Source organism: Tyto alba, unplaced genomic scaffold (genome assembly GCF_018691265.1).
Source record: "Tyto alba isolate M040663 unplaced genomic scaffold, T.alba_DEE_v4.0 Super-Scaffold_42, whole genome shotgun sequence".
NCBI lineage: Eukaryota > Metazoa > Chordata > Aves > Strigiformes > Tytonidae > Tyto > Tyto alba.
Window position 1 is genome coordinate 17,253,781 of NW_024881318.1, and position 27,891 is coordinate 17,281,671.

At 36.7% G+C, this 27,891-nt stretch overlaps 1 protein-coding gene across 3 annotated transcripts in view; it reads left to right on the forward strand.

Moving 5' to 3' along the window:
- Positions 1 to 27,891, forward strand: part of NIPBL (NIPBL cohesin loading factor) — a 168,439-nt gene that overhangs the window by 72,761 nt on the left and 67,787 nt on the right. For 2 of the 3 annotated variants that reach the window (XM_042804992.1, XM_032992323.2), the window contains exons 6-9: positions 586 to 737; positions 1,772 to 1,932; positions 5,999 to 6,092; positions 18,661 to 19,293. In XM_042804992.1, coding sequence (XP_042660926.1) covers positions 586 to 737; positions 1,772 to 1,932; positions 5,999 to 6,092; positions 18,661 to 19,293 — 1,040 coding nt within the window. The remainder of the gene's footprint in view (positions 1 to 585; positions 738 to 1,771; positions 1,933 to 5,998; positions 6,093 to 18,660; positions 19,294 to 27,891) is intronic. The other variant, XM_042804993.1, reaches the window with a different exon arrangement.

The window sequence follows — 27,891 nt, forward strand, 5'->3', positions numbered from 1 at the left end:
ATTTTTTATGGATTCCTATCTGTAGGATTGGTCTAAGATAAAGCCAGTGAAAGAGTGAGTTGTATTCAGGGACTTTTGGTGAGGTCCTACGTAACTGCCTGTCACATGCCTATATCTTGGCAGTATAGTTTTGTTGGATGAAGTCCTTTGAGATCTTAGTGGAAAAATAATATTTAGAGTAGGTGGCTCCTTGTTAATCCTAGGGACCTAGTTGTTAATAAAATTTTAGCTGTCACTTTAATTCAAACTTCTAGGACTAACCTTTTGAAATTGCAGATCTTATTTTAGTATATATTATGTCACTGTTTCCTTTCCCTAGGTGGAGGTCTTATGAACGCTTTTTATTCTATTCTTTCCTTTTACTAATGCAGTACCTAAGCTGTGACTCTTAAGTAATAATTGAAGGTGGGAGGGTATCGATAACTTAACATATTGCTTTTGAGGGAGATTCTTGATTGTGCTGAAATTTTGTGTCTTATAGAAGTTGTAACGTTCTGAATGTGTAATATTCTAAAAGAAATAATAAATTTGTCTGAATTTGCTTTTCCAACTTTTTTAAACTTTTAAAATTTATTTTATTTTTAGCCGGTTTGTGCCACCACAGACAAGCTCTGGTAACAGATTTTTGGCACAGCAGAACAGTCCAGTGCCTAGTCCATATGCTCCTCAAAGCCCTGCAGGATACATGCCATATTCACATCCTCCAAGTTACACACCACATCCTCAGATGCAGCAAGGTAAGCCAGTGATGTTTGTTTTATTCTCCTATCTCATGTCAGCTTTACCTTCATGTCCGTGTTTCATGACTTTCTAAGGAGTCACATGCTTAATGAAAATCTTTGAGTTGGCAGGTATGTTTAAGCTTTGCTTTCCTGACTGTGCAGAGTGGTAGTATATACTTTATTTAAACAAAATAAAATAAAAGCAAAGAAAAAAAGGTAAAACACATGTTCATGTTGCATTGCTTCCCTACGTACACCCATTTTGCACACTTGTCATGCATATATAACAGTAGGAAAAAATCAAAACAAACCAGAAACTTTTATTTGTTAGCTATGGCCATCATTTATCTGTACTAGCGAAAACCTCATTTTTGCCAATGTGATGTAAGTTCTTCAGCCAGGTTATTTAGCTTTACCAAAACTTTGTAGTGTCAACCAGATTAATTTTAAGTTGGCTAGAATTATGCTCAAGATATGCAGTAACTGGCAAATACGACCTTCAGAATGAATGGGTTTCATTGTTCCTCTTTTTTCTAAAAACAATCTTGAACAACGTGAACACTGTTGAAGTATCTAGGCATTTTTTTGTTGGTAAGTAGAATTCTTATTGGATTGTTTTGAATAATTTGTTCTTCAAGATCATTTTTTGTGCTTAGAATATACAAATTATACAGAAGAAATTATATATATTATAAAATATATATTATATCTATATATATTTATATTATATAGAGGAAAACAGAGTTTTCTATAACCAGTAAGAATATGATAATGGAAATAGGATAGATGTGGAGAAAAGCTTAACTAATCTGTACATGGAATTTAGTTTTAGATCCTCTTGAAAGTTAAAATCATAGATATCTAATTTTATCCAAGGTATTTGTGGCAAAAGGATTCAATCAAAAAGTTGGTTTCTTATTCAAATTCCAGACCTCTTGCATCCAACTCATTAATATCCTAACTAACACGATGTTTTCTCTGAAACTTCCTAAGGGTTAAAGAGTGTATGAATATATAACTATATTTACTTATATTTTTTTATGTTTCAGCTTCAGTATCCAGTCCCATTGTCACAGCTGGAATGAGGAATCTCCATGAAAATAAAGTTTCAAGTCAGTTGTCTGGAAATTCAGCTAATCATCATGCAGATAATTCTAGACATGGCTCAAATGAAGACTACCTACAGATGGTGCACAGACTAAGTAGTGATGTATGTTATGTAAATCAGTTTATTATGATAAAGCAAGTATTTCCTATGGTAAAGCAAGCATGTGTTTAGCTGCCTTAGAAATCAGATATTTTATTATGTTGTTGATGTATAAAACTACTGAAAATATATTTAAATTTCAGATGTGTATACTCAACCATACAGCCTTAATGTGTGAGATTTAATTTTTTCTAGATCTGTTTCCTTTGGAAGCATTTTTAATGTTCATTCTGATGAAATTAGGAGAAGTAAGAAATCTTCACATAATCTCATATGTGAGTTTATTTTAAAGAAATGGTAGAGCATCTCCACAATTGCTGTAGCAATATGTTGATGCAAACAATACTAGATTTTTAAATAGGTGAAAATTAACTTGTCTCTCTGAAGATCCCCGCAATTGTAAATCAGATTTGACATATTTGAATAACCTATTGGATAATATAGTAGTGTTGGTAAAGGCAAGGATTCCTATTGACATTTTACTGACTGGTCTGTTATGTGCTTTTGTGGTCTGGTTTCTTTGTAAGAAGTTTACCTTAGTGACTTTATTTCGTGTGGGAGAAATTCTTCCTGAAATTTTGAATGTAGAGGGAAAAAAAAGAACTTTCTGCCCCTTTTTTTGAACTACTGATAAATTTTCTTCTTAATGAGCAATGCATCCTGTGGATGAAGGCTGTTGGGATTCTTCTTTGAAGGTTTGACACACTGTCTCTTAACAGCTCTTAAAGGGAGAGCATTTAAGTTTCAGTTATTTTTTTTCATCAACACCTTGTGTCAAGTAGGCCTCTGTGTGTGAGCGTGTGTTTTATTAACTGTGGGCAGGTCTTGCCTTCCTAAACTAGCTAGTGGAAGCAAAAGTGTTGTATTCAGCAAGTGTACTGTTAGCACCAGGCTCCCTAAATCCCTTGCCAGGATTAATACAGTAGAACTCTGAAGAGAGTTACTAGTTTTATTAGTTGTCTTTTTATTTATTTTTTTAATGCAAGAATTATGCTGATTAAAAATATTAGCTAAGAAATAGTATCTTAGGAGAATGATGTAATGAAGAAATCTTCTGTAATACACAATCATCAGATGTTTTCCTTGGTTTATGCTTCAGCAATGCAAATTCTTCAAAATAAGAAGCTGATTTTGGCATTAAGTGTACATATATTCCCCCAGCTATGCTAAAGACACACTATCAAGGAAATCTTCGTTTTGTTAAGACAGGAGTTTTGGAAAATGTTAATATTAGGATAGTTTATTTCATTATTTTTAAAGAGGAAGTATTTAAAAATATTTATCCCTAATTTTGTGATCCAAACAATGCAACCACATCCTAATTTGTGAAAACTTAGAAATTAAACTCTTTCAAAACAGACTGTCAAAACATAAAGCATACCCTTATAGGTTGGTTTAATTAGAGAAATAATAAACATAAAAAGTAGTAAACATTGTAAACTTGCACTTTAATCCCTTTGTGCATTTTCCTAATGAAGCATATGCATTACATTTATTTCTTAATATACCTTTAAAAGCTGATTTTAGTAGTTAACATGCAGAAAAAAGTTTGAAGAATTTGGATTAAGGTTTTGTATCTACGTATGAATAATAAGCTTAATCATGACGTTGCAGACATCATGCAGACATGTGGCGAAGATAGTTATGAATGAAAATCATTAAATCATAAAACTTAAACTTTTTTATTTTCTTAGTTTTAGAATTTTATTGCTTTAAAAATGCGAATAGTTACAGGATATTGTGTATTTGTCATGTGTAATTATACAAAATCAGCAAGTACACCCCTTAAGCTTACTACACATACACTCAATCTAAGGAGTGTATGTGTTAATTTTTTGGTAAACTTTGAGAGCATTGCTGGGATATGAGATTGTGCTTACAAATCACCATTTGATGAAGTTCTGAACTAGGAAACAGTAAATGACCACTTCTGAAAATTTGTCAACTATGGGAGGAATGGCATGTGTACCCAAAAGGTCACCTACTTCATGTATTTAGTTAATTTAATAAAAGTTGCCTTTGCATATGTCCTTGGCAATCATGGGCAGAGACCTGTCCTAATAAAACATAGATGCTAAAGAATTACTTTTTTTTCAATATTTTGGGGGTTTTTTTAGATTTATTGCAAGTCAAAGATAAGTCATGTTTGAAAGAAATCAGCTCCGTAATTTCAATGTAGCAGATAAATGAACTCATCAGGAAATTAATTCACTTTGACTTACAGAAACAGCATATAGCTTTAAGATACAGTTATTTTTATTGCGTTGAATCTGAATATTAGATTTCTTTGTACACGAGGCTTTTCTCACATGAAGCAACATCTCTTTTTGCAAGCAGTGTTTCAAAAATAAGTGTAATTAATAGCACAGCGTGAGTTTTAGATTTATTGTGCTGTGGGAGAGGGGAAAAAAAAATCTATTAGAATTGTTTTCTGAGTGCCCATGGATGGTGAAACTGATGAAATCTGGTTTCCTACAGATTTATAGTCTTTGATCTTCAGTGTATAAATTTAAAATTCTTCTCTTCCCTAAGCAGTGTCAACTATGCCTTCACAAGGCATCACATGTACACTGTCTACTCTATGTCTATACATGTGGAAATTGGTTGTTTGGCCATTGTCAGAGAGAGTGTGTATTTGCCCATCTATGCAGACTTCTGTCTCTTTGAAATGCCAGTTTAGCTTTCTAACTTACTACTGGCTGCTGATTTTTTTTTTTTAAACAGATAGATAAAAAAGTACTTATTGAGCCTTCTAGCATTCTATTTATTGAGTTGAAACTGGTCAAAAGGATGAAAGATATTTATCAGACTGATAATTCAGGTTTGGGTAGAAAAAAAAAAGTTATGAAAGAACTGCTTGTATTCAGATACCTCAATGCAAGCCACATTAGAATATTACCTACTGAAATAATTTAGTTAGAAAACAGATTAAATAACCTAAGAACTTCTTTGGAGACTTCATTATTTTATTCTTTAAAAGAATGGACTGTTTGCAGTTTGTTTAAAATTATAGAAATTGCATCTTTGTAGATATATAGGCTTTGTCAGTTTGTTCTCTCCCAAAACATTCTGGTATATGTATTAAAAAGTGTCAAAAAATGGGAAATACTGTTCTGTAGAACTTTAAATATAGTAAGGACATTGAGTGAGTGAGTATACTTGTGACCAGCAGAGGGCTCCACGAAAACAATGATAAACCTGTGTAGACCATTAAATGGGAATTTGAATAGTGGGTTTCATATTTAATTTTAAGATAGTGTGGGGGTAAAAGGGACACATTTCCATTTTTAAGGGTAGGGCATGGACATCATTACATTGTAATTAGTATTCCATTATGAAGAAGTTTTTGTTAGAAATTATGAATTTAATTGAAGCAAGTTGTTCTGTGCAAAACTAAGATAGAACTTGTTTGCCATGTTGGGAAAGTACTTGATATAGCCATTGAGTTGTTTCTTAACTGTTGAGACAGCCAAATACCAAGCTAAAGTCAGTCTAGTTGTATTTTACATGTGACTAACTCAGCTGCTGTAGAGATTTTGTTCAATCCTGATGTGTGTATGCTAGAAGATAGAAATACAAAGTGTTAATTTCTTTAACTGTAAAACTAAGGTGACATTCTATATAAGCTTTAAGGGTAGGTTAAGTGAAAAAATTGTAAATTTGTTTCAAAAACATAAATTTTATGCTCAATTTCTTTCAGTTGGTATTGTATAGAGGTTATGGATCTGCTTTTCAGCTCTTTACTATGAGTGTTTGTACCAAAGGAGTTCTAAATGGAATCTTATTGTAAACCAGAAGTGCTTATTTAGCTAGAGGACATGTACATGGATTTATTTTTGTTTGCATATTCTGATTATAGATTCTTCTTAGGGCTGATTAGGCTTCAGAACATTGCCTATATAGTAGTCTAATAGTCTAAGTTATAAAGACTTTTATGTAAGTAAGTATTTTTCTAATATTTCTTGTATACTTTTTTGTCCAATCCATTTTATCAGTATATACACTAATTTTCAGTCTTTATCAAGTGTTTGTGTTTATAATGTTGATTTTTTTATCATTGTCACTTTAGGATGGTGATCCTTCAATAAGGAATGCTGCATCTTTTTCCTTGAGGTCACCACAGTCAGTCTGCTCTCCAGCTGGAAGTGATGGAACCCTTAAAGGTAGTCTAGCAATCATACATATCAATGTATTTTTTTCTCAGTTTTAAGGAACAGTGAGTTTAAAGAGGTATTTAGTTATTCCTTCTGACTTCTGTTTTCAAATAGTACATCATTATATTTTGTATACAAAATTATTTTGAGAATTTCTGAAACAAAAATGCAATTTGAAATTTCTGGACGTCCAAAAATTGACTAATCATCCTTCACAGCAAAGCTGAAATTCCTGGAGGACAGAAGGATTTAAAATCCTTTTCAATATGAGAATTAAATTCTTTATAAGAATGGTTTCAGTTGCTCTAAGAAATGGTTTAAAGGCAGCATTACGAGTATTGAACTCTTAACCAACTCAAAGGTGTTTTAACATGCAACACTTGTCTTAATTGCAATCATGAAATTTTAAGAACATGAAATTAGAAGTAGTTCAATGAACTCAATACATATAGCATAAATGAAGCCTGAAAACCTTAGCTGTGTAAAAGGAATAGGTTGAACTGTAAGTCAGCTGAGAGGGAATAGAAAAAAAGTCTACTCAAAATTATTCTTTATGCTAAAATCTGGAATGCAAACTGCTGTTTTTAATGTTACCCCTGAGAAGCAATGACTGAGATACATGAGACTTAGCAAGGTAGGGGTTTGGGCATATTCTTGCTGATTTATTTTTTCAGTGCTTACATATTTACCTGACAATAGTAGAAAGATGCAACAGTGCTTTCTTCTCTTTAGCCCCGAAGCAAAATTAAATCTTTCTGGATGGTCAGGTTAGGTGGAGAGGGAGAAAAGGAGGAGATCCCAGAGATGATGAAAGTATTGGCTGTACGCAGCCTGAATAAGAGACGTCTTTGGCAGGGGTAAACAGAGCAGCTTTCCCATAACTACGAGGAGATTATCAGGAAGACTTGAATCAGGCTTTTCAGTGTTGTGGAGGAAGAATGAGATACAATGAATTTAAGTTGAAATGGGAGGTTCTAACTATGTCTGAGGAAAAGCTTTTTAATTATCAGGACAGTTGAGCATTGGAAAAGGTTGCCCAGAGAATCTGAGCATTTTCTATCCTTGGAGATTTTCAAGATTAGGATAGATAAAGCCCTGCATGGCCTTGCTCACCCTATTTTGAGCACGAGAATGGACTGAAGACCTCCTGAAGTCACTTCTTACCTGAATTGTCCTATGATTCTTTGACTGCTATATGATCTCTGTGGTTCATCTTCTGTAGACATATACTGTGTTAAATAGTGATAGAAGAAATGTGGCTCAAGTGGCAAGTGAGAAGTACGTATGTTAGCATGCCAGCTGCATCAGTATTTCAAGAAGTCTTGTGCTAAAGGACTTGGAATTGTGTAAACAGCGAAGACTAGGTGTGGTTGTTTCTCTCTCTTTGTCGAGCTTATCAGTTTAGCAACATTGTAAATCTAAGCTCCTTCCACTCAGATACATGATTACCACTCAGGCAGAAGGATATTTGAATTATTTTTTGGTTAAAGTTGCTGTTGTTTTGATCAGTTGTTGCAGAACCCTGTTTTGAAGGGATACCTTTTAGGATTATTTCTGAAAACAATCTGATTGTATAGTTCAAATTGTAATGTTTCAGCATTAAAGGGGCCGAAAAACTGCAGGAGGAGCTTTTTGATTTACCTGTATGTTAGCTTTACTTTTACCATTGATAAAGCACGCAACTGAAATACTGTTGTTAATGGTGCTACTATTTTGCCTTCTCAGAGAGATTAATGAACCCTGATGGAGCGAACCAGATTTTGATGCTGCAAGAATCTTGCCAGACGTTTACTTCATCTTAGAAATTTAAGAAAGAGATGTGGATAATTACAGTGTTATTTAGAATATGGGATACATGACAGTGAGTTCTTGGCCTATGATTTGGAGTGACAGTTGGGCTGATAAATTTTACAGTGATGATGATGTGGTTTGGGCCCAGAGGGCAACTGAGCACCATGCAGCCACTCACTCATTCCTTGCCCCCACCCCCCCCCCCCCCAGCCAGGAATGGGAAGGAGAAAATAAACCAAACAGCTTGGGAACTGAGATAAAAACAGGGAGGAATGACTCACCCATTATAGTAATGGGCAAAAGCCAGAGTCCTTAGGGGAAGAAAAAGAACACCAATTCAATTTAAACACCACTACCAACAACATTTAACAATGAAACAGAGTAGGACAGAGAGAAGTATAAGCACATCTTAAAAACACGTTCCCCCTACTCCTCCCTTTTTCCTGGGCTCAGCTTTGCTCCCAATTTCTCTACCTCCTCCCCTCCAGCAGCACAGTGGGACAGGGGATGGAGGTTGTGGTCAGTTCATCACCTGTTGTTTCTGCTGATCCCTCCTCCTCAGGGTAAGCACTCTTCACGCTCCTCCCCTACTCCAGCTTGGGTTCCCTCTCATGGGAGACAGTCCTCCTCGAACTTTTTCCTGTGTGAGTCCTTCCTGTGGGCTGCAGCTCTTCTGGAACTGCTGCAGCATGGGTTCCTCCCATGTGTTGCAGTCCTTCCAAGACCCAGACTTCTTTGGGTGCAACCACCTGCTCCAGAGTGGGGTCCTCCATGGGCTGCAGGTGGGCATCGGCTCCACCAGTGACCTCCATGGGCTGCAGGGGGGCAGTCTGCCCTCTCACCAAGGGCTGCAGGGGGTCTCTGCTCTGACACACCTCCCCAGTCCCCCTTCTTTCACTGACTTCTGTGTTTGCAGATGTCTCCTTCACAACTCCTCCTCACCACCCCTCACCACCCACACCCTAGCCCTGGTTCCCCTTAAATATGTTACCACAGAGGTGCAGCAACCCTTGGTGATTGGCTCGGTCTTGGCCAGAGGTAGGTCCAACTTGGAGCTGGGGGAGCTTCAAGAAGCTTCTGATGGGCCACCACTGTAGCCGCCTCCCCCACTACCAAAAACCCTGCCACACATACAAACCCAACACAGATGAACAAACAGCAAGTATCTATGCTGAACTTCTGTTGCTATTCTTACTAGCTCTTGAAAGCTTCTTTGACAAGTTGCAAACTTTGATGAAGAGAATTAGCAAAATACTTATTTTCTTGGGAGGACAAAAAGAATGTGCACTAGACATCGTCAGTCGAGAGAGATCTCAGGAGGGATGCTACAATATCTAGGCTTTTGTATATGACATAGAAACTTGAGGCAATTACTAAAGGTACAAGTACTGAAGGTACAGGTACAGACTGCATTTCTGTACTTTTGATGTGGGAGTAGCAGGGACTTCTGGAGACATGGAGAATGTGATTGCACAGTCTTAAATTACTTTAAGATTGAATGTATCTGTCTGATTGGCAGAATCTGAATGAGGAAGAAGTTTTGTTTGCAACTCACACAAATATTTGAGAGAGATACTGAGATCTACTCAGGTGTTATATTTGTAATTTTGGTTGATTATTCACTAGGTCTAGTGGCGTAAAATTTCTCTGTTGCAGAAGACTTAACTTCTGTTCCAGTAAAGGTACCAGAGCAGCAGAACTTTTATCCAGAAGTTTTAGACTGGTCTTAATCCTTTCTTTTTTTATGTACATTTCATGTTTTTAGCTATGCAAACAGAATAATGGTTCTGCTTTCATGCTATCATCTGTTACCACATCTACTTTCTCACAAAATTAGTTTCTATTAATTCATCTGTGAAGAATTCACATGTTGATCTCATAAAATATTCTGTGGGTTCCATTACCCAAGATCAATTACTCATCAAAATCCTTTATCCATTTGCTCTACTTTCCCATAGCTTTGGAACTTCAGAAAAGTTGTTGTTTTTTTTTTTTTTTTAATAAGACAACTTCTAAAGATTGGTATAAAGGGAAGCCGTCCTCAATGTTTTTATTCCATTGCTTTCCAAAGAGACAAGTTCATATCATTTATAGTCCTGTCTCCACAGAGTTTCATAAACTCCTGGGAAAATACCTGGAAGGACTAGCAGCAACCCTTATGAAACTGTTATTTTGCACTGTTTTCCAGAAATAAGTTGTGTTCCCTCCAGAAATTTTTAATGGGTATTTGCTTATTTTCTGAATAATTTGGAAAGAATGCTTTTTTCTTAGGGATTTCTAGGACTTCTCTAGAGAGATTCATCTATGTTTGGTCTCTGAATATTTAGTGGGTGGCAAGAAGACTTAGAAATATTCTCAAATCTGTAGTATAGACTTCACTGCTATCAAAGGAACTTGTTAAGAAAAATTATCACCTAACTGCAAAAGAAAGGTAGAATAAATATATTCAAAATTTTTTTCTGATAGGGCCAAAATAAACATTCTTGTTTGTTTCTTCAAGTCTTTTTGTAAGAACGCTTGTGAATATAGCAGTTCTAAGCTAGAACAGCCACAGCTGAGTTTTTCATGAGGCATTTGAAGCTCTGGAGAAAGTGGTGGGACTGTTCCCTGAAAACTATTGAAAGAGTATGTGGAAAGTGAATGCAATTTGTTGCTAGAAACTTCCCAAATGTATATTCTTCGTCTGTTTCATATACTATCACTTTAAGTTTGAATTTTAAATTGTTACACTCTTTGAAAACAAATAAAAAATTGTCTGTTAATCAAAATAAGTAATAAATTATTTGTATGTACTACAAAACTTGGGAAGATTTACAGAAGAATATTCTGTGATTTTAGAAAATATGGCAGGAAAGGACTTGGGGATTCCTATCTTTTTAGCCTTATGTTGGACTAGCTGTACCAGTATCACTCCCAATAACTTCTATCTATTTCTTTTAGTTGAAATGTCAGTAATGCAGTTTCCTTACTATTGCCATGCAACCTGTTCCGATTCTTAGTGCCAGAAAACTTTTCTCCTAATGCTTAGCCTGAATCATTTTTACTGCAGTTAGGCATGACACTCCTTGACTTCTTACCAATGGACAAGGAAAACCAATTCACAACCTTTTTTTATAGCAGTCATTTATATATCAAAGAAGATTATTGTGTCTTGCACTAACCTTCTACAGACTGAACGACATGGTTTCTTTCTATCATCTTTACATAAGTCATAATTTCTGAGATTCCAATAGTGTTCAGTGTTTCTATCTGACTTCTAATTGGTTTGCATTTGTCTTGGTGTTGTACTGTCCTAAGTCATAAATACAACTCTATTTGAAGACTTACAAGGATGAGTAGTCAGAAAAGTGCCATAGATGAAAAAGCCGGGGGTGGGGGGAAGTTGAAAAGGTTATTCAGATTAGTCAAGAAAATTTTAATTTTTGATTCTATTTTTAAAAGCAATCATCAGTGTCTCTCTCAAAGACTCAACACCAAAAGCTGTAATGATGTTTGGACTAATCAAATACTCTCTGATTCTGTTACACAAGAAGTTATTAATGAAAAATTATTTAAACTACTGTTCTTAAGACAGTGCTCTAGAAAGCTGCAGTTGTTCACCTCTATGGCATCTATTTTTACCAAGGACAACTGAGAGTCTATGAATACAATTTTGCAATAGGATATACTGCGATCTTACAGTATGTTTGTCTAGACTGTACTTCCTCAGCTTCTTACTGAAATTGTTATGAGAAGCTATATAGAAAGCCATGCTAAAGTCCAGATATAGCACTTAGTTCTCTTTAATCCACAAGACCTACTGTGTTATGAAATAAAATTATTCTGATTTGACGATACTTAACAAATTCACTTTGGAATACTACCTCTTTACTACATTCTTCTAGTACATACTTAAATCATACAGACTATGTATAATGACCTGGGTAGTCCTTTACCATCCTTTTCAAGTGACTGTTTTACCCTTTTTGAGTCTGCTGGAGGCACAAATGCTCAAGAAGATTGTTACCAATTCTGTGATTGGTTTAGCCAAAGTTCCAGGATGAATTTGTCTGATCCCATTTTCATGAAAACATTCAATTTATGTGAAAGTGATAGATAGGATCATATTAAATTTTTAAAAATTAGATGCTTCCATTTACACCCTGTAACTGCAGTCTCTTAAAATCATACATAGAATCACAGAATGGTTTGCATTGGAAGGGACCTTCAACATCATCTAGTTCCAACCCCCATGCCACGGGCAGGGACACCTTCCACCAGACCAGGTTGCTCAAAGCCCCGTCCAACCTGGCCTGGAACCCTTCCAGGGAGGGGGCAGCCACAGCTGCTCTGGGCAGCCTGTGCCAGGGCCTCACCACCCTCACAGGAAAGGATTTCTTCCTTACCTTTAATCTAAATCTACCTTCTTTCAGTTCAAGCCCATTAAGCCTTGTCCTGTCACTACACCCCCTGACAAAGAGTCCCTCCCCACCTTTCCTGTAGCCCCCTTTAAGCACTGGAAGGCCGTTATAAGGTCTCCCTGGAGCCTTCTCTTCTTCAGGCTGAACAACCCCAACTCTCTCAGCCTGTCCTCATAGGGGAGCTGCTCCAGCCCCCTCATCATCTCCCTGGCCCTCCTTGGACTTGCTCCAACAAATCTTTTGGCAGTATTATGTTCCTCAGGTTCCGTCATCACCAGGTTTTTAGCTTTTCCAACAAACATCAGTATGAGTGCAATATAGATGCTCTGCTTCTTTTCTCCTTCTCTGGCTTCTGCTTTTAAGAACTTAACTACAGTATAATTGCTCAGATACAAAATCTAATAATCGACATGTAGCACATAGACATTCCTTAAAGCCTCTGTTTCCAAAGACGTTTCCAGTAAAAAGTCTGGAATGCTGTGTTAGTACAACAATTTGGTATCTACTTAAATAATGTTCCCAGACTCTCGAGGATCACCTTGCTATGGATTTAAAAGGCATAGCACTTGAATGTTCCTGAAGTTTCTCTTCAATGTCATATGAACTGAGTATTAGACATTAGTCTTCATTTGTTCACTGGCAGTTCTTTCCAAATTTCATGCATAGGGAATGATACTTCTGGGAAAATAGGATGTAGGATGGGTGAAAGTTTTTCTGTCAACATCTGGAAACTTAACTGCGAGGGAGTTAAAGGAATATGAAGATACTGTTTTGAGTGACCCTTTGGAAGTTGTTGCACCAGTGAAAAATCAAATAATTTTTAAAAATTCTATAAAATATATGAATCCTAAGTTCCTGGTAGCTGTAATAGTTGTTTTTTAAGTGTGTAGATCATAACAGAATGTGATCCGTGGTGTGTCCTTGGTGCATCAGCTTTGAAAGGCAAGTGATCTTTTCTCTGAAGAAGCTCAGAGATGATCAGAGAAAGTATCATGAATGCTTAAACAAGTTGTGAGTACTGTGGTGTGGCTAGAAAGTGTGCGGACAAAAACTGTATGATGAAAATGTCAGTGATGTGTGGAATCTCCTGGACAGAAGCTTATTTGTTTGCTACCCAAGTTCCTGATGCACAGTGGGCAAGTGAAGCCATTCCAGGGGTAAACAAACAAGAAGTTATTGCATTCCAGGTGACTAATTTGGTAAGAGATGAATCCCCTTACTAGCTAGGAGCTAGGGACAGCTGGACTTACCTCTTCGTAGGTAGGCCAGTTATTGACAGAGAGGGCTGTCCTGGACAGCCCACTTGTATATTTGAGATGCCCTTGGGCTAAATTAGGGTGGCGTAACACCAAACGATCGATTAACAAATGTATTAATAGCAGAAGCTATTTTGGCGGTAGTTAATTAAACTTGTTATAGCTCTGTAAATGGCCTGTAACATATGAGAGAGAGAGAGAGAGAAATAGAGGAGAGATCCGGATTGCTGCCCTGGGTTCCAGCGATGTCTCTGATCCAGTTCCTGGTCTGTCGGTGATTGTTGTGGGCGCACACCATAGTACCACTGGCTGTTCCTTAAATGCATTGGTTCATCTACATGTGAGGCGAGAGGAAGCAGATCCTCTTGTGATCATTTACATGCAAGACGAGAGAGAGTGGTGTTCGGATGCTAATCCCTGCCTCTTGATCTCTCCAGTCATGCCCCCTAAGGACTTACATGGCTCTCAAACACCTGTTCAGCTTATATAACTCTTGACCTTCTGCACAGGTGCCACTGTGAGGGGTGGTTGTGACGGGTCTTTCGGGTGGTCGTAAACCCCTTCCTCAAATAAACTCTTTGCCTGGCAACACGAAACTGCACACCCTCCAGCATGTCCACCATGTTCCATGCCAGTTGGCCTCCCACGCACCTGTGGGTCACTGTTGATATGCAGCCACAAGGTTTAAGACATTAACTCTTCCAATTTCTCAAAGAAGTGGTTTTGAAACTTTACATTTTTAAGAAGGCTAAGTCACTGTCAATGCAATGCATTTTGTAGTTGTTTGCATTATGGAGGATTTGATAAGAAATCAGTCGAGCCACAGAAACAAGGTATTTACAAATTGCTGCAGCAGTTGATAAAACTTACATACTCAGTGCCATCAACCACTAGGAATCTCTTGGAAAACTAATTAATACAGAGAACCAGTCCTAGCATTATCATGGGTGGACAGGATGACTGTTACTGAAAGGCTTTGGAGGTTTTGTTCATGAGTGTATTTGTTCTCTGTAGATGCCTTATTTCCTATTGATGTTACCTGCTTCTCAGCTACATTTGGTGTTACCTGGTGTCATGGTTTAGGCCGGGTTGGCAGCCAACCACAATGCAGCAGCTCTCTCTCCCTTCCCCTCCAGCAATGAGAAGGGACAGAGAGCCAGGCTTGGGGTTAGAGATAGGACTGGGATGGGGAAAAAATTCCCCTTTATGATCATGAGCAAGAGGCAGACTCGTTAGGGGAAGTAAAAAAAAGAACATGCATTTATTACAGACACTAACAACAAATAGCAGAGTAGGACAGTGAGAAGCATTGCCACATTTTGAGAACATCTTCCCCCTACCCCTCCCTTCTTCCCGGGCTCAGTTCTGCTCCCGATATCTCTACCTCCTCCCCCAGTGGCGCAGGGGCAGGGAATGGGGGGTGCAGTCAGCGCTGCCACTTCCTTCATCTTCGGTGAGGGGAATGTCCAGAACTTGTCCCTCCTGCTCCATCGTGGTCCCCCTCTCACAGGAGACAGTCCTCCACAAACTTTCTCCGACATGAATTCCTCCCACGGGCCGCAGCGTTCCCCACACTGCTCTGTTGTGGGTCACTAACTTCCTCTGACTGGATTCCCTCCCACGGCTGCAGCCCTTCCCGGGCGGCTCCGGCGTGGGACTCCCCCACATGCTGCAATCCTCCCAGCACTGAATTACAGCAGCGGGGCTTCCTTTTCCCATGAGACCCCGGCCTTCTTCGGGCACAGCACCTTGATTAGGCAAGCAGGAGCCACAGGCCATAAATCAATGTCTGCTCCACCATAGATCTTTATGGGTGGCAAGGGGGGGCCCGCCCTGCTGTTTCAGCACAGGATACAGGGGGGTCTCTGCTCCGGCACACCTCCCCCCTCCTTTCTTCCTCCATTCCTCCACTGACCTTGGTGTTCATGCAGCTGCAGCAACTCCTCCTCACAAGTCCCACTGCCCGTCACCACGTCCCTTCTTAAATACGTTATCGCAGAGGCGCAGCTGATTGGCTCAATTTCCCAAACAGAAGTGGAGCTGACTTGGAGCTGGGGGAGCTTCGAGAAGCTTCTCACAGGGGGCTGCCCCGATAGCCCCCTCCCCTGCTACCAAAAAACTCCACCACTCACTCAACCCAGGACACCTGGTTGACCATCAGTATGCATTGTTCAGTAATGGTACAGTGACCTTCCGAAATCAATGGAGAGTCTCTTGTTATCTCACAAGTTTTACATATTCCTGCCATACAAAAAGAGACTGCACAAAGTTCTTTTACTAATACTATGGAAGATCACTACAGAAAGTCAGATTTTTTTTTTTTCTCCTGAATTATTGCACAGTCCTAGATTTAGACTCAAAAGCTGCCTACATATTTCTCTGTTCTAAAAGACTATTCTGAAATTCAGTTTGTTCCCAAAGATCTGAAATCGTTGTATGATTTACTACATTGACAGCATTTTGTAGAACAAAAACCTTTTCAACCTTGGAATCTCAACTGTTTCAGCAAACAGATCATAACTGTCTGTTTGTGTATTCTTTCCATTAAATCATTTCTTCTGTTATCAACAGGTTTTGTAAGAGCTTTGTTCTCAGACATACAATGGCTCAAGCCTTTTCCCATAGGAAATACTGAAGACTGATTTCAACAGTAATAGGCACAACTCTCTCTCTCTGTAATGGGTGGTGTTTTGTCTGAGGTCTAAGCATCCAACAAAATGTGGTACATGTTCAATGTGAGATACCTGTTCAGAACAACTGATGTCTGTGGTAGAGTGAAACTGTTCAGAATGCTTCATCTTTTTCAATTTCTTTTCACCTCAATACACAGGCATTTAGCTTCTAAGCCTCCTTGTTGCCAGAGGCTTAACCATCATTAGACATCTCAGAAACATGTGAAGTTATTGCCAGAACATGTACTCTTAAAATGCAGCTTATAGGCCTTCCTTATCAACACCTGTCAGGAATTTCCTTCAGGAGGAAGATCATTTCAAATACTTATTCGTAGTGCTGCCTATAGGAGGGAAAACTTTACTTTTGTTTCTTTGTTTACTGGATTCTGAATATGTTCAATGGAATGCACTGAAATCCTTCTGACCTCCTCAAGTCTACCCAAAGATAAAAAGAACTACCTTATCTGTTGCTGCAGTGTTATTTTTCAGCCTGACAAATACCAAATTAATATCAAATCAGAACAATCTTGTCATATTTGAATTTGGGACAAGGGAGAATCAAATCTGTGTCCTCTATTTGAAGTGTACTGTGAAAAACAGTAAATGTTCCATTGTTGCAACTTCAGAAGCATTCATTTCAGAAGTAACTCAAGAGTAAGATGTCAGTAAGATCTCTTTGAAAAGTTTTGAGCTTCCGCTAATATTTGTAGAAATAAAAATGCAGCTTGTATTTCATGAGTGGTAGTCATTATTGTCAAAGAAATCAGTAGCCTATGATTTCTTCTATACATAATGCTAAGCCAATCTTGTAAATTACCAAAAAAGACATTAATTTCATGCGGGAGAGCATCACAAGAATAGGAGTCTGTGGTCAAAAGCAAGTGAGAGGTCTTTATAGGGTGTAGCCAGGACTTCAACACCAGTGGTTGAGTGTGATATCTAGTTTGAGGAGGGGAAGTGGAGTAGTAGAAAGGTCTTGAGAATCAGGATGAGTCAAAATAGTGCTTCCCAACATTGTGGATGTTACTGACAGAATACGGAGTTGTTGCTGATGGTCAAGAAGGGGTAAGATAAATCCATTTCATACCCTGCTCTCAACATACAGGAGTTGTAGTAGTTCTCACAGAATGTACTAGGGAGAGAAAGTAACTGTAGCAGTCTGTGCAAAGAAGTCATCAGTAAAGGCACACTTTCTAGTGAACCGAAGTTTTGCTAGAGGTATCCATTCTTTTTTTCACACACAGGTCAGTACATTGCTTAGTGATTCTTAGTATTTCTTAAAATACCTGGTAGAAATGTAAGCTGCTGAATAAAGCTGCTTTCTTGTTTAGTGGTGTTTCCTGAATGAAGCACGTGGGGACCTGTATTCCAGTTAGTTTTTGATTGTTATTAGAAGTACTGACATATGATGACCTGAACCAGAATGACTAATAATAATCTCAGTCACTGCTTTCTGAAGATTACTATTCCCCAGTGGATGAATGGACTCTGATAAATGTTTGCTTTAACAAGAGGAGCTTGGCCCTGTTGGTCCAGCCAATAGACTTCCCATCTGCCACAAATATTCATTTTTAAGCCAAAAATTATAGCTCAAAATTATAATTTGGACAGGTTGAAAAGCTTCTTTGTTTTTCAAAGCTTTTTTTCTGGGCTAACAATTACGGGGAACTCGTTTAACTTGAGGAACAAAAAAAATTAAATGTGATTAATTGCAGAATGTTTTTAATTTAAAATGTCCTCTTTAAAATTTTTCACTAGATGCCTAGAAGTAGTGCATGCAGAAGTAAAAATTCATATAGTTAAAAAAAGGGGGGGGGGGGTGGCGGGATATAAGGCAGGGAATGGTAGAAAAATGCCTTAAGACAATTAGTGTTTTCTAGGTAGTAATGAGTGGGGGAGGTTGGAATGAGTTTATCTAAATAAATAATAATAATAATAAAAAAGTTGAAAATTAACTGTCAGAATCAAAGTTGAGGTTGTGTATGTTTTGATTATATTTTCTTTTTAATTAAAAATGTGTGGCTGAAATAGCTAATGCCTATACACTGATCATTAAGTCTTCATCACTGGACCTTACGAAGAATCTTTTTGATCTTTCCTTTTTCTGCAGTCAACTTGCTTTCATTTACCGTTTTCTAATAGTTGATATTCTGAACCTGCAGGTACTATTTTTATTTATTATTTTTTGGTTGTGGGTTTTATTTTTGTTCCATCTTCTCTGAAATGATTCCTTCTTTACCTGCAGTGGACTGCTAAAATTTTGAGGAAATAGACTGCAACTATCTGGATTACATCTTGATCTAGGAATGATGTGCTTCCTACCCAATCTTATTTAGACCTTTTGTGAACACAGATATATGTAGAAATACACATTAAAATTATGTAGGTTATATTTAGTGTGTTTTTATATAAACATGAAACAACATAACTGTTCAGTTTTTCTGAATTATTATTCTAGGATCAAGACAACCTTTAATCCAACAATCTCAGCCTCCACCTTATTCATCACCTAGAGATGTTCCCCCAGACATATTGTTAGATTCTCCAGAAAGAAAGCAAAAGAAACAAAAGAAAATGAAGTTAGGCAAGGATGAAAAAGACCAGACTGAAAAAGCTGCAATGTATGATATCATTAGTTCTCCTTCCAAGGACTCCACTAAGCTTACATTAAGACTCTCTCGTGTAAGATCTTCGGATATGGACCAGCAGGATGATATGCTTTCTGGTTTGGAAAACAGCAGTGTGTCAGAGGGTGATATTCCTTTTAATGTGCAGTACCCAGGACAGACTTCTAAAACACCCGTTACTCCACAGGATGTTAACCGCCCACTAAACGCTACTCAGTGTTTGCCGCAGCACGAACAGACAGCTTTCCTTCAGGCACAACAAGTGCCTGTTTTACAACAGAACACTTCAGTTGCTGCAAAACAACCTCAAACTCTTGTGGTACAGACACAGCAACAGGTTTCGCAACAAGGAACTATAACGTCATATGATGAAGTAGAATTGGATGCATTGGCTGAAATTGAGCGGATAGAACGTGAATCAGCTATTGAAAGGGAGCGATTTTCAAAAGAAGTGCAAGATAAAGGTAAAAGGATTGTGTCTGTGTATACACTATATATATTATATAAATATATATATATGCTTATAAAACCCATATATATATATATAAAAAGAAAAACTTCCTCTCATTGTCACATAGTTCAATTCTGTTTACTCAGTGTAGGTTCTTCTGTGACATTCATCTCCATTCCCCTCCAACAATGATCTGTAATTTCTCATATATGCATATTTTTAATATCTGATATTCTTTATTTGGGGTCTTAATGGATGGAAAGTGAAGTTCTTATGTTTCAAAATTATTTTTAAGCTATTCTTATGTTGAACCATGAGACTGAATGAAGTACAATTGATGTTGTTTATAGTTTCTAAATCCCAGCAGCACCATAAATTAAAATTTATAGCAAGTTTGGTAGTTGAATTACTAATTAACTACCCATGTTGCTTAATTTGAGAAAATACAGGAAAACTCTTTTATCCTATTTCTCTTCATATCCCCATTTGAACCTAACATGAAAGAGGTGTTAGATTAAAATCACATCTATGCTTTTAAAGGCAGTGTAATGATTGCATAATACATACTGCTGTGTTGTCTCCAATGTTAGTTCAACTGGATATTAGTTATTATGTAGGCATTACAAGCTTTAGAGAACTACCATATATCTATGTGGTTTCTAGCACAGAACCGGATGAGCCTCTGAAATGTTTTCTCTTTGCTTCAGTAGCTGCACTGGTTGTCTTAACTGATTTAATTGAATCTATCCTCAGTGGGGTTTTTTGTTTTGTTTTTTTTTTTGTTTTTTTTTGTTTTTTTTCTGTTGTTAACTGGTTTGAAGGTGTTAGGCTTCAGAAATCTCAAGTAGATTCAAAGCCCACATGTAAATCTTGAAGATAAGATGTATTTTTTAAGTTAGATAGCGGTAGGTTAACATAAGTATTTTTCAGAAGCTTCCTCTGCACTATGTTTAACTTCTGAGAAATAAATCTTTTATGGTATAATGCTAATTTATTACATACTCTAAAGAAAAATCTTGCAAAGTGGAAAATGGCGCAAATTGTGATCTTGGAAGTTAATGGGCGAAAATGGTCAATTTTGGACATACTTGCATGGATGCAACTGAATTTATGTTCGGTTTTGGTCTTTAACCAGCAGAGAAAGCATGTATTTTCTCCCTGTTGAAAGATTTTTTTGTTTTTATAGGTGCCAGGCAGGGGGCAGGAGTGGGAGTTGGGGGGAAGACAGAGATTTTATGTGTGTGTTTGTGTGTGTTTCTTATTTGATAACTAAATCGAGTCTTTTAAGGAAATGTTGTTGTTTGTGAATATGTGGAGATAATGTTTGCGCACCTCAAGAGAGATGTCTACTGTCTTTAATTTTAATTTAATGAAATGGGGATTTCGTTACTTTGCTTAAATCTCTTCTACTAATTTTAAATTTATTGATGAAGACCTTGTGGTTTGTCTCATAGTACTTCAAAAGCTTCTTTTATATCCACACAATTCAAGTGGTATCTCCAGTACCTTTTAGCTGAGAAGCATCTGGAAAAATGCACTATATTTTTGATGGTGCACTGCAGCCTTCAAACACTTAGAGCAAGACTAAGACACAGTTTCTGTTTTGTTCTGGCTTTCAGGAAGTATTGAGCATTAGTTGTAAGGTTTGTTAACCATAATTACTTAGCCACTGGCAGGCTCTGATTTGCTTCTTTTAGGGAAAGGAGTCATTTTTATAAAATATGATCTCTCCCCTTCACCACTGCTCCATAAACATCTTCCAAAATATGGGTTCCAACCTTATGCTTCCCTTCAACCTGTGTCTTCTAGCAAATCTCAGTTCTTCCTGAGTTCCTGCAACTGCTATGAATCAGGTGCAAGAGTTGCTGCCTTAAACTGGGACAAATGTTCAGCATTTATTTACTGGTGGTAAGTTGCCACTATGCTAGACAGCAGCTCTTTGCCTTTGGCTGCTGAGGTTTCAGCCATGAAGGAATAGTATTGAGGAGAATGATTTCTAGCAGTCTTGGGGCAGATTTCTTGTAAAGCTGTTACCTTGGAGAAACATGGTTCTTATTTTTTGGTAATGTGTTTGCTGTTGCTTATAAGTTTATACTATGTCTACTAGTTGATACAGTCTGGGATTGTTTTAGTTACAGCTGCTTCGTTTGGTGTGATCACAGGAGGAAGTTCCCTGTTGTTCCTGTGGGAATATGTCTGTTAGAAATATATCCAATAACTCCTAAATAATTCATTTTTGCAAAGCTGCTTACTGTATTTATAAAAAAGTCTGGCATTTGTGCATTTTAGTACATATACTATAACTTCAGATCACATTATGTCAAGAAAATAGTGTGATTGTAACAAGCATTCAGTCTAATTAGAACGGCAGTACATAGTGCTAGCAGATGCTTTAAACAATAACAAGTGTCCCTCTAGAGAACTTATTCAAGATGCTAGCACATGCTAAAATCTGCATGAAGGCATCTCTGCTGCTTTTGTAATCAGGCACGAGAATACATACTACAGTCACATTACACTTTCTGTATAGGTGCATGTTGTTGTCTTTCATAAATTACTTCAAGTGGAATTGTTCTCACAAGTTCTAACAGAATATTACTGGTCTCTTCTGTCCCTTTTTTTAAGACATGAAATCTCTGTAGTACTATGCTTCATTAAAGGTTGTCAGACGCTTTATTTTTAACAGTAAGGCTTTAGTTGGCTATGATATATTCTTTTTAAGGCTTGGAACCAGTAGTGTGTTAGAACTGTTTATTCCAGAGGAGAGGCAGAGATTTGCGGGGGCGAGGGCAGGTCTTGTTAAAAATTATGCAACTACTGTACTTGCCTAAGGTAATGCCAAGGTCTTTCTTTTTTTAATGCTGAGGTCCTTTTATAATACCTGGTGGAGGTGGGGAATGGGGATTAAAGACCTTTGGTAATTACAGTACTTTCTGTAATAAACTGTCCTTCGAAGTAGGAAACAGTCTCTGTTTCAAATGTGGAAATAACACAGTGTTTGCAGAAATGCCACCTTCTTTGAGAAGTAGCATATCTTTCTGGAACCTGATAGTTATGCTTTTGCTTTCTGGAAAAGGAATTCTTAGTGCAAAACCACGAATGCAAAATCTGACAGATTTGACCTGGTGAATATCAAATGTGCATAAGGGGTGATTTTATAATAGAGACCTTTTGCCTCATGTCTGAGTGCTTTTCAGAGCTTTGTTTTTATAATTCTATTCTTTTGGTCTATTTGGATCTTGGAGTAAGTGGATTATATAGTCTTTTCATCATGATAGAGAGGTGCAAAGTTTGAAAAAGTTGGTTTCATCCTTGTCCTCTATGTGGAAGGACAAGAGTCAATCTCCTGCTTCCTAATTTTTCCGTCAAGGAGTTATCTCTGTATTGATTAATGTTGCAAGTAATTTGTTTGTATCTGTTAATGAAAGAAATAGTGGGAGATTTTGGAGATCAAGACACGTGGCACTAGAAGTTAAATTCTAATACATCTTTTATGTTTAATAGCCTCAGAACAATAATAATGGCCTCTATACCCTCATGAGATAGAAGTTGTCAATCAATCTAGATCATCTCTTTTGAAAGGATGTGTAGTATTACAGATATATTCAGCTATTATTTATCAAGACTTAGATTATCTGAGTTGGAAAAAAAGTGATTCGAGAGGGCCAATAAAGGGATTATCTTTTCCCACAACAACTGACAAATAAACCATCCTCTGCTTAGGTGCATTGTGATATTTTGGTGATAAAATTTCCTTAGAAAGATAATGAAGCTTCATGCACACATTATTCTCTTCTAATCACCATCAGTAGTCACATTTCCTGTAGTACTTGGTGCTGTTGAATACTTCTGAACCAAGGAGAGGTTCATATTCTGAGTCTACTTTGTTCACTTAACTGGAGTTGTGCTTTCTTTGTTCACATTCTGAAGTTGACTACTCCAAGAAAGTACAAGAAATCCTGTTCAGTTTTAGAAAATCATGTCCCAGGAATCTCAGTTCTTCTTAAAAATCTTTTCTTCCTTGGTTGAGAGCAGGGAATGTTGAGGGAGAAATTTAATTTTGTTAACTTCAGTTCTTTGCATTAACTTGTGCTTTGCCACTGTTCAGATACAAGTGGGCTATTTTTGTGTATAGTCAAACTTTTCCCAGAACATTACATTAAGTTGTTCTTGTTCTTCAAGATTTAAACCTGCTGCTGAACTAATTTTCAGGTTCAAGGTTTATACTTCAAGATATTTCATGCTTTTCTAAAAACCCCAAATACTATGAATCAAAAATATTTAAGATTTTAATGTTAAAAGGAGCTTTAACTCTTCTAGGAAGGGGAAAGGGAAGATAACCTTGAAAGTTACTTGAAAAAACAGAAATTAGCCCATATTTTTCAGATATTCTTTTTCAAATTACTTCAATTTTTTATTTTATTCAATTTTGCTAAATTTTAATTTGAGATTTTCCATACATAGTATTGTACGTTCACTGTTAAGATTTTAGGCTACTTCCAAGACACTTTTATATAATATATAATGCAGCTGTCCTAACAGATTAAGGAGTTATTCTTTTACTTGTAAAAGGCACTGTTCTCTGGAGTTTGTGAGAGAGTAATAAAATCATTAATCACTAATCGTTTCATTGGGAGGCTAATATTTTTTTACAAACTTAAAAGCATTAGAAGCATTTTTAAAATGAGGCAAACCTACTTGTATCTGTGTTTTTTTTCCCTATATATTTTACATCTGAAGATCCATTTTACCCACTTCTTTGGAATCTTACTGTGGATTCTCTGAATTAGTAAGAAGTGAAGCTATAATAACTTTATTTCCAATAATTGGATCAGTTAGGGGGCAGTTGGATGCCTGCTGTGGGCCCTTCTTTTTTTAGTTTGTTCCAAGCCCATAGCAGCAGACACACACATCCCAAGAGTGTGAATCTGCCGGAGCAAAACTCTCAAAACTACAGTTATAGGTAAGTAACCTTTTTCTCTTACCTTTTAAGTTCTTATCCAGCTCCTCTCCCTTTCTCCTTATTACCAATCTACCCCTAAAAAGTTCCCCAAATAGGAACAAAGAGGAATAGAAGACCACTATTAAGAATTAATAGCTTGTTTACATCTAATTTTGTGTAGCCAATTAATGAAATGACAGAATGTGTATTTATAACCAGTATATTAGCATTCATTTCCAGAAATATGTTACAGGGGTTTTATTTCCTTAAAAATGAAGCTACAAGTGTAGTCATTTGTATCATAATCTTGCAGAAGATTACAGTCACTAATACCAGAAGATGAAATGAGACAATGTAAAAATACTAATGATTGTGTGTATATGTCATAGGACAATATGAGAATTAGGTATTGTGTATTTTGTGTATAGAAGCTTTCATTAGGTCTGCATTTCGTAGTGTGATGTAATGGATGAAACTGGCACCTCATATAGCTTTCGCAAGAAAAAGCAGCTTTGTGACCTCAGTTCCTACAGATGAAAGGGTGTGTGTGTGTGTGTGTGATGTGTTTTAAGAAAGTAAGAGAAATAAATGCCTCTCCTATCTAGAGAAACTGCACTGCAGTGTTGTAGTGTTTCCATCTATAGAGGAAAAATTTCTTTTAAAATATTTTTTATAAAGAAGAAAAAGCTAATAGAATAAAAAATATGTTTTTAAAAAAAAAAAAAAAGAAGAGGCATATTTTTAAGTGGTGTTTATTTTGGTGCTCTTGTGCAATATGATATCCCATTCGCCCATTTATCCCGGGTTGTACTTTCATGGGGTAGCACAGAAACCTGCTCTTGTAAGCAGGTGTAAAAAATAACTAAAATCTAGCAGTTTAGTAAGAAGTCTATTTTTATTTTTTTTAATTTGTAGCTAAACTAAGATTAAAAAATTAAATATAACATGCATGTAGCGTGTATCTTTGATTGTACTTGTTAGATGGATGAAAGGATTTATAATATTACTGAGTAATGACTGTTTCGTTTTGGGACAGTTACTTCTCTCTAATGGATTTAAATCTTGATAAAGAAATGGCATGTGTAATTAATAAACCTTATTAAAAGTTTAAGCCCAACATTTTATAGTTCATAGTCACTAAGTTCACTCTGACACCAACCTAAAAAGACATAGATTTTTTTTCATTATCATGCAGTATAAATGTTACTGTATCTAATTAATTGAAGATATTTTTGAATGCAAGGTATTATGTTAGCATAAAATCCACATCAGGAAGGGAAATTTCAAAGTCATTCCTTATTTATAAAGTTTGCTCTTCATACTAATTAATTAAAAACTAATTGGATATGCTAATCTGTAAGTGATCCATAAAATAGTTTTCATTAAGTCTACTGTTAGTGTGTTGCATTTTTCTTGTGAAATTAGGTGCTGCATTGTGTATTTCAAAGTATTTGCACTTCAGGTTTTGCTCAGATATTTTGACAATTGAGTTTACAGAACTATAATTCTTCACAAAGCAATCACATGGATAAAACCCAGCATTTGTGTCAGAAAAATCTGTCTCATATGTAAGTTAAAATCATATTGTTTGTAAAAGCAATATTAAATTCAGATTGTGAAGTTACAGCTTCCAAGCTCTAAACAAGTGTAGATGCTTGAGCATACTCTTCTGCAGTTCAATTCTTGTTATTTTCTAGTGTAATATTTCTTTTGTATTACTGTATTTGACAGGGAATAATCAGTTACCACACATCCTTAAGTATAAGATTAATTCATAAGATATTTTATTCTCCAATTATGCTGATTATATTATTGTTATATTTAAGAAAACAAGCAACACTACCAAAACAAAAATTCTGATTTCTGCTACACACTACGGCATGTCAGAGGCTCCTGTAGTCTTTTGGTATTTTGTCCTGAATGAGTTTGGACATCCTTCCTGATGGGTTTTCCTTTTTTGCACAGTGATAAGAAGTTTGATAAAGTCTTTTAGTGGATTGCTAAAAATTAGCAGCTGTTTTTGTTCAGATTCTCAGAAATTCCTTCCTCTGAACTGCAGCAGCGGGAAGCTCTCTGGTCACTACTTCGGAGACTTTGAAATTACATTCTGTTCTATAAAGCTTCCTATAGGAGGTTCATGACTTCACTTGCTTAGTTTCTTCTGTAAGTGAGCAAGCAGTGAGAATAAAATTTTTGACCGGTGTTTACTGAATCTCCTCTTCAAGGGGAACAGCTAGTACTGTGTGAATCTATTCTACTGATTGGAAGAGTTCTCTTTGGTTGTTCAATTTTTTGTTTATTGGAATATGACTTTGGAGGGAGGTCATGTCAGGTGAGAGCAAACTTTCATGGTCAGTAGTGCTGAATGTTCATGAAGGAGTAGAAAGATAGGAACGGATATTTGCCCTCACTCCATTGGTAGATCATTCATCAGTACCATTAAAGTAATTATAAACCTTCCTTGTACCAAGATCAGATTGATTGGTTTAGATTCTTGTGATCTACAGAACACTGTGGGCTGGGGGGACAGGGCCCTTGGACAACTTTTAAGAGATCTGTGAAAAATAGCTAGGAAAAGAAAACAGTTGTCAGTAAACACAGATTTGTTATTTACATTTATAGTTATGCATCTGTTGAAATTTCCTAATCTTGACTGTTAGTTTAAATAAGATCATTTTGTAATTGGCCTCTGGCTGACTTGTCTCTGATGTTAAAAAATGTAAAGGTTGACAGTAAGTAATAACTGCTTAGGACTGGTATATTTGGTTTAAATTTATTCATCACTGATTTAAATAATTCAAATAAGTGGTATTTTAAATGAGTGGAGGCATATCCCAGTAATCTCTGAAGAGTGTCAGAGTTTTAACATGTAAAATTTTTAATTGTTATGCTTTAAAAAAAGGAAGTTTGTACTGGAGACATCCAAATTGGTTCACCCAGAATTTAGCATTAGAGGATCTATCTTCTTTGCAGTTCTGAAGAGGCATACATTTTACCATCTTGGATATCAAGTCTAAAGCTGAATCCCTTAGCAGGTGTAAATGGGGAAGTGATAATTTATCTGTTGTGCCTTTGAGATCATTCAAGATCATTCATAAATCTTTGGATTTTAGAGTCTGCCAAACAGTATTAATAGAGTGTTACCATTTTGCTAAAATGAAGCTTAGCAACCATACACATAGTTATTATTTAGTCTTGTTACCTTTTCACAGATACTTACAAAAAGGCCCGTTCCAGTTCGCTTGGACAAGCAGTTCTAGAGGGTTTTAGGCTATCATCCTATTATACTAATTTGTTGAAAGAGTTTCATTTGGGACTAAGGCAATCATTGGTTTTGCAAGAAAGCCGTAACATCAGAGACTAGAGCACTAATAGTGTTTTTGCTGTGGCTTTGGAAATATTTAAGGTTAAATGGAAGAATGGAGTCACTTTTTTCATATAGCTCCCCTGATCCAGCTGCTGTACCTAACACTTAAACAGCTTTCAGGCACATCCATTTTGACTTGCAGTTTCAGCAGAAATGTATTTGAAGGTATCTGTGGTTATTCTAGTGCAATGTTTTTTTTTGCACAAAGGTTCCACATGAATTAATTAATTTATAAATCTGAAAGCACTCGTAATTTTGACACACAGATATTTCCAAAGATGAAGGCCACAACCTGTCTCCAG